Genomic DNA, 7,903 nt, shown 5'->3' with positions numbered 1-7,903 from the left:
AAGGTACTACCCAGATCGGGTTGGTGTTGAGGTATGGCAGTCAGGTTTGTAACCGCGCTGTCCGGCGCCAATGGCGAAAATCATGAGGAAGAAGGCCTCTTAAGCGACCAAAATCATGGAAGCGGGAAATACCTCCCCCCACAGAAAGTAATATTCAAACCGCATTGGAAGTCGGCTGGACCCACTAAACTCTACATCCCCTGCGACCGCCGTGCCGCGCTTCCCTCGCGGATAGAGCGGCAGCGAACCATTACAATCCAAGCATGGCCCAGGGGCCAGCCCTCCAGGACATCTGTTGGTGGCGTGTCGCCTGAGCACCATCACTCGCAAGCATGAGACCCATGTTAGACTAACCAAAGGCCGCTATAGCCAATCATTTTCCTTGCGTAGCCATCGGGGGATGGTCGATCGCGCGGTAACTTCAATCCAGCCACTAACTTCCCATCAGCCAGCTGGCAGCCGCATTGCCATGAAGCAAGTAGGAATATGAACCAATACTGTACTATGGAATCCCCTGGTCAGCTTCTTCTTCACCTCAACATCCCCCTACCCGTGCTAGCTTTTGGTTCACATTTGAGGTAATACCTATCTAATTTACTTCTTTTCATTTACTGTGTAAATTCATCCCTCCCTCCTTTTAGTTTGGGGGGGAAGAGAGAGAGAATAGAAAAGAGAATAAAAAAGGGAAAGGGAAAAGATACTACTCTACTCGCTGCATTCAGCCATTGTCAGCTATCGCTTACCCTTTCTTCTAGGTTCCCTCCACTCCCAATACGGGGTCATTAATAACCCCCTCTTCTTTCTTGCTTTTGCCTCTTCCCCTCTCTTAGTAAATCCAAGAGTACTCTGCTACCTACGTCCCGGAATATTTACTTTTCTTCTCTCCTGTTTCACTTTCTTTTTTTATTTATTTATTGTTTTCTTTATTAGTGGAGGAGGTAGATGCATTATTCTATTCAGGCTTGTGTTTTTGCATTCTTACACCAGCAATCAATCACCACAGCCGCCACATTTCCCTCCTCTACCGTCTTCTTGTACTGTCGTTACTACTACCGCCCCTTCCTCTCGTCCTATGGACCGTATATGCTCATCGTTGTAGATTCCTGTATCCCATAAATCTTCGTCACTAAACGCTTCTTTCCCCGTCAACTCAACCTATCCACTACAGAAACAAGCGTTATCATTCGTACCGATATCTCACTTTGCGCTTTTCTTTCCCTTACGCTGAGGTTGATCCCATACCTGGTGCCTTCTAATCCCGTCCCGGTCTGCTATCTCCTACTTCCACGATACCTACGAAGCAGCCCTACTGAACTTATCTTGAACCTCACCTGGTGCATGGCCTCGGGATAGCCGTACAGGCCAATCAATACATTGAGTCTAAAAAAATTCTTGCCGTTAAATTTGGTGCTTTATATCTCTTATCCTCCATTGCTTCCGAAGAGTGAACCTGCGCGCAGGATTGCCTCTCCATCCTCGATTGATGCAACTCCTTCCAGTTCTAGTTCTAGTTGACGGCGCGCAAGGTGGAATAGTACTCCTTTGGCGAAGATTTAATTGGCCGCAGCATCTGTGTGACACCAGCTGAAGATACCGCTGCGCTCACAAGGGACTTGCGAGAGAACAATAGAAATAACCTTCCACTGCGCGTTGGAACTCAGGTGGTGGAACCTGAAGGCTTTATATCGAGGGTCACATCTATCAGTTGTAGCTGGACCACTTCTACCACTATTACCACAGTTGTTTGCAACATGACTGCCGTCACCTCCGCCTCAATGATTAACGACCACGAATCAGAGGGTTCCAGAACAGACCACAGTCCCTCTCGATTTACAGCTGTTAATGGAAAGGATTCCTTGATATCTGCGACACCGACGTCTGTTCCTGCCGTCCCTGGCTCAGCAACGGACGAAGATTCACGAGAACCCTCTGAGCACTGTGGAAGAAACGGTTACGATGATACAACACATCGGCATGAGGAACGAATGCGGGAGAATGGAAACATCAAGAACGACCAAGAAGATCGACGGTCACAACGATCGTCCTCGCAATGTGCTGTGTCTGTTACTGGCAGAAGCAAACGAAAGAGGTCGGGATCTGGTGAACATGAAGACGATGCTCATACCACTCACAGGGCTCCGAAAAGCCCAGCCTCTCACCTGGATGACACCACAAATCAACATGTGCACCCATGTACATCCAACGGAAGCACGACATCCCAGGCTGACCAGGATTTCAAGAACACGTCCCCCTCGGTGTACGCAAGGCCAGAGGGGAGTGAGGATTCGCGAACCTCAGCAAATACTACCTGGCATGAGTATGACGCCCAATTGGTCAGCCAAGCACAACGTGCGCAACAGATTGATGCATCAGATGCTCAATTGGCAGAGGCACTCCAACGTGAGGCTCAGGGGCATGATGTAACTCAGAAGAATTGGACTACGGTCAGTCGCTCAATAGAAGGTACCACACAGAATGAGCAGTCTTCATCATCGTTGGCTGGGTTTTCCCAGGAGCGGCCGCAAACTGCTGTACAAGTTGCGCCAAAGAGAAAGCGCGTTTTCAGCAACAGGACTAAAACTGGGTGTATGACGTGCCGAAGAAGAAAGAAAAAATGTGACGAGCAACACCCTGCATGTAAGTTCCTTGTTGAATAGCTCTTTTGAGTTGGGCAACAATTCCGTGTAGTCTAACCTCAATGTAGGTAATAATTGCATCAGAGGTGGTTTTCTCTGTGAGGGCTACTCCTCGCGGAGTACGTGGCAGAAGCCGTCAAGTGGGAAAACACCAGTTCCGTTACAATCAAAGGAGGGCTATGCAGACGTCGGCAGTCAATACGTACATGACATCAGCCAACAACATGATCGACAACAAAGTTTGGCTGAACAACTCGAGGGAGGAAAGGTGCGGTCGATTATTGTAGAGGACAACGACCGTACCACTACACACTTAAACAACTCAAGCCCAACAGGCGTTGGTTCGGGCCGTGGATCGTGGTCCAAACGGTCCTGGCCGAATACAGGCCACACTACTTATATCACTGATCATATCGCAAAGTCTGATTACCGAGATGTACCATCCATCCATGAGCTACCACGCGAGAGTCACTCCAAGACAGATTATCAGATTGTGCCACCGATTCGGGAGCTGTCACACGGTACCGCCCATGGGAAACCGGGGGTCTCGCTTTTTCAAGGCGGAATTGACCAGCGGCCAACTCTTGCGACTAATGTGGACACTAGCAGTCCCCAAGCCCAGGCGCGAATGGCCCTGAGCATTGAACATCAGTTGTCTGCGCGCACCATCCCCGGTGAGGAGACAGAAAAAGATAAAATGATACGTGGTGAACTTTACCGGCCCTTCGATGTTCATCTTGTGGAAGAGAGAGAGCGCTGTAAGGCCGCGCTGTGGCGGTTCAACAGTGCCTGCAATCCCGTTTCTGGACTAAGCAATAAAGAACAAAACCGCCTTTTGAAAGAAATTTTAGTACCACCTACTTCAGCAGTGGGTTCACCCTCGGGTGTCACTTCCCCTCGCCCAACGGGTTCCATCGGGCAAGGTGCGGTTGTTGAAGCGCCCTTCCAGTGCCATTACGGATATAACGTTCATATTGGCGAGGACGTGATGATATCTGAGAGTTGTTTATTTGTGGATGATTGTCCTATCACTATTGGTGCCCACACGTGGATTGGCCCCAGGGTGACTATTCTCAGTTCAATGGCCCATGCAAATATGCAGGAGCGTAAAGGGTCTCAAAGCCGTCATCAGGGACGACCCGTGACGATTGAAGAAGATTGCTACGTCGGCGCTGGCTGCACAATTTACCCTGGTGTTCGCCTTCGACGTGGAGCTTATGTGGCACCGGGTGAAGTTGTCAAATCCGATATCGTAGCTTATGGGTTTCAGGGTCTTAAACCTAGCTACATGTGAGAACACATTCATCGCTCCGCACTTATATGGAGTTGCTTGAATTTGTGGTTGATACTATTGTCTGGGGCTGCAATTTCCGCAGCTGCAACTTCTGATCATGCAATTACCACTCTCGTCAGCTTTTTGTAAACTATTCGTTCACTTTCATTTCCTTGGCCCGTTTTCCCATTTGGCAGGCTTTTTATTAGTGCCTATCTTCTTCTCAGACCAGGATTCTGACCGGTTCAGGACATACGGTTCATGCTACGAGGTTTCATGTGACAATTCCGGCCACCTTCTTAGTATATATATAATTGATGATTCATCCTGCTGCTCATTTCGCACCCGCATATCTCGGAGGAATTGGTATACTTGTATTTATTAGAAGTGGTCACTTGGCACCATCAGCTTGGTGTATCTTTTATAAAAGTATCTAGGCAATATATACACATGGCGTGGCATTACGTTAAATAAGCAACCTAGAGAATCCCCAACGAGATACCGAGACTTCTACTCCAATAGGTATGATTCAAACGCGATCGTCACTGCTATTTATCTGGTGGATGCTTTCATCACGCTCCATCTAGCTAAATCATTTCGAAAGCCAATCTAGAAAATCAGGCACGAAATAGCTTACTATAATCCCAGCACCAGCCCTTATAATCCCTTCAGTACTTTCAAAGGCCATGGATTTCAAGTCAAATACGCCCGCCTTGGCACCAGCATGTATCATAGCATACTCACCGCTGACCTGGTAAGCAGCAATGGGAATGTCTTTGGCAATTTCTTTTGCGTCTCTGATAATGTCCAGGTAGCTGCTCGCCGGCTTTACCATTATGATGTCTGCCCCTTCGCCTATATCTCTCTGTATAGCGCGCCGAGCAAGTCCACGGCCTCCGGGTGGTAACTGGTAGCATCTGCGATCCCCGAATGATGGGCAGGACCCCGCTGCATCACGGAAAGGGCCGTACAAACAACCGCTAAATTTGGCGCTGTAGGACATCAGTAGGACACGGTGGGCCATCCCGGCTTCAATAAGCTTCAGTTTTATAGCACGCACTCGCCCATCATTCATATCAGACGGAGCGACACAATGGGCTCCGGCGGCAGCATAAGCCAGAGCAACATCCGAAATCCGATCCACAGACTGTGTATTATCAAGAGTCCCATCTTCTCGCAGTATCCCACAGTGGCCATGCGAAGTATACTCGCAAAGGCACACATCTGTCACGATATAAAGTTGAGGAAACCGCGACCTAAGCAAGCGAATAGCTTGAATTACCGGTCCAGATGGATCGTCTGCAGCGGTACCTAGTGCATCCTTCGCAGAGGGGTGTAGTGGGACGCCAAACAGGATGACTGAGCGTAGCCCCTTGTGGGCAAGTGGTTTGATGAAAGGAACTAGACGGTTTAATCCTCGACGATACTGTCCAGGGAGAGACGGGATAGGAGTCTCCTCATCGGGATTATCGGTGATGAAGAGAGGATAAATAAGCATTTCCTATCTCGGGGTTAGAGCAGCTCAGTAAATACAAAAGAAAATGCGGACTTTAGTCAACTGTCTTTCAGCCTGCCATGATCGGCTCAGTGGATGGCTGTAACCGGAATGAAGCTGGCTTGAGATGTCGCCAGATATGCTGACGCTTGTGGCAGCTGTGCTTGTATACGATCGTGCAGTGGCTTGCGATTGTACCTGAGATATCTGAGAACTTCGGTCATCATGAGAATCTCTGAAGGCGAGGTCAGAGACGAGATTAGAAAAGGACATAATGACAGGAGCGGCAAGCAAGTGGGGTGCTATGGAAGATAGAAACGCGGTGGAGGGAAGAAAAGAGAATAGCGCCTGTGCCACTGGCAGAATACGACTTCGCAGGGCAATGATATAGATGGCCAGCGATCCAGGTCAGTACATTTGTTGCAATTTTCAGGTACAAGTAAGGATTTAAGGATCATAGAACAACGCTAGGGGCGTTATATATAGCGAAAAAGTATTGTATTGGGACAGGGTCGGGGGATGTGAGATATGTACGAACGGAGACTGGCTGTAGACTGGTGGCTAAGAAAATGTTCAGGCCTCGATAGCCGAGGATACCATAATCCGCCTGGGCTAGATCTGTAAGGCGATTACGGAGGGTTACCATTGGTCCAGGTTTGGTATCTCTGTGCCGATCCTACTAATTAGTAGTATGTACAGTCAGCTACCGGAAGTCATAAGTTGCCACTAAATCGCTTGGTAACCCGCTTAGTCAAGGTCATCTAAAAAAGGCCATAAAATCATTATTTACTAAACTATTCAAAAAATAAATATATCTATAAAATTAATAGAATCCCTAGATTCTATATAATTAGTATTTAATAGGCCCCCCCCCCCCGGCACACCTCTAGATAGATAGATATTTACCTAGATATAGAATTATAAAGATACTCTATATTATACTGAGTATATCAAGAGTATATATAGAGAAAGTTATTATTTTATTTAATTATTAATCTATTTAAATAACTAATAAATAGCTACTATACTAATATAATCAATAAGTGAGCTATATACATAAGGAAGCTATATTATATTATAATACAATACTAGAAGTTCTATTATCTATAGTATTAGTTCTATATAATAGATTATTATTAATACCTGTAGAGAACTCTATACTTTTAGTCTTAGATAGTAAATTAAAATATTATTTTTATTTAATATAATAATCTAATATCTATTAATTTATAATAATTAATAATATATCTAGAATCTTTAAAGATTATCTAAAAACTAAAAATACTATTAAATTTAAAATATTATTATTATTATTATTATTATTATTATTATTATTATTTATATAATTAATATTAGATAATTAAATAGTAGTAGATCAATATACTTAATAAATATAATAATAAAATAAAAATAGATTTAAAATATTTAATATATCTAGAGATTGTAATTATAGTATATAAAATAGTTAAGAAAAGTTTATTAATAATTCTAAATTAATTATAAATACTAAAGACTATATTTATTTAATAATAAAAAATATTAATAACTATATTTAATTAATAATAGAGAAAATTAATAATTATATAATTATAAAAAAGTTTACTAATGTAATTGGTAAGCAAGCTGCGCATATAAGCGAGCTGTGTATCAACCACTATATAGAAATTTAAAATAATTAAAATACTATAAATTCTGACTTCTATATAAAAATAAGTAGTTCTATTAATTTAAATAATATATAATTTTATAACTTTATATACTATAGCTAAAATATTTAGATAGAGTATATTTAAAATCTAATTTAATAGATAAAAATCTATTTATTTATATAGCTTTATTTATTTAATTTTAATATTTAATAAAAATTTAGACTTTAGATATTAATATATTTTTTTTAAAAATAATTTATTTAATAAAATACTTTTATTTTTTAAGCTATTTTTTATATATAGTCTAATATTATTTTAATTAATATTTTAATATTATTATATTATTTATAGTTTATTTAATATTTTTAATTAATTAATTTAAATTAATTTTAATAAATAAATTAGAATTATAAAATTAATTTTTAAATAGCTTTTTAAATATAGATTCTAATTTTTTTAACTATTTAATTATATAAAATATTTTAAATACTAAATTATTTTAGCTACTAGATCTATTATTTAAAAATATAAAGATTTTAAACTAAATTATTAATTAAGAAAAAATATACTTAAAATTTAAAAAAACTAAATTAATAGTTTTAAAAATATTATAAATATTATTATTAATAAAAATTACTATATAAATTTAAAAATATATTTTTAAAAAATTAAATTTATTAATATAATTAAATCTATAGTATATTTTAGATTTAATTAAATCTTTATATAAATTTTTTAATAGTAAAAAAATAGTAATATTAAATAATTAAAATTTATAAAAAATATATATAAATATATAGATTAATATAATATTATTCTTTATATAGATTTAATTAAATTAAGATATTAG

The 7,903-nt window shown here is 40.7% G+C and overlaps 2 protein-coding genes across 2 annotated transcripts; one reads left to right on the top strand and one right to left on the bottom strand.

Annotated features, from left to right (window-relative positions):
• Window positions 1-3,264: 3,264 nt before the first annotated feature.
• Window positions 3,265-3,930, top strand: AO090005001651 (putative acetyltransferase; the record flags this gene model as incomplete). Its single annotated transcript, XM_001818500.3, has 1 exon — window positions 3,265-3,930. One exon carries the CDS (start codon window positions 3,265-3,267, stop codon window positions 3,928-3,930), a length of 666 nt encoding a protein of 221 aa, XP_001818552.3.
• A 571-nt stretch (window positions 3,931-4,501) lies between these two features.
• Window positions 4,502-5,677, bottom strand: AO090005001652 (porphobilinogen synthase HEM2; the record flags this gene model as incomplete). The annotated part of the gene is made up of 2 exons (XM_001818501.3): window positions 4,502-5,410; window positions 5,459-5,677. The coding sequence occupies 2 exons, from the start codon at window positions 5,675-5,677 to the stop codon at window positions 4,502-4,504; spliced, it is 1,128 nt and encodes a 375-aa protein (XP_001818553.1).
• Window positions 5,678-7,903: the final 2,226 nt, after the last annotated feature.

This window comes from Aspergillus oryzae, chromosome 1 (assembly GCF_000184455.2).
Source record: "Aspergillus oryzae RIB40 DNA, chromosome 1".
Lineage (NCBI taxonomy): Eukaryota > Fungi > Ascomycota > Eurotiomycetes > Eurotiales > Aspergillaceae > Aspergillus > Aspergillus oryzae.
Note: the sequence above shows the minus strand (reverse complement) of the source record. Positions and strands in the feature narration are given on the sequence as shown.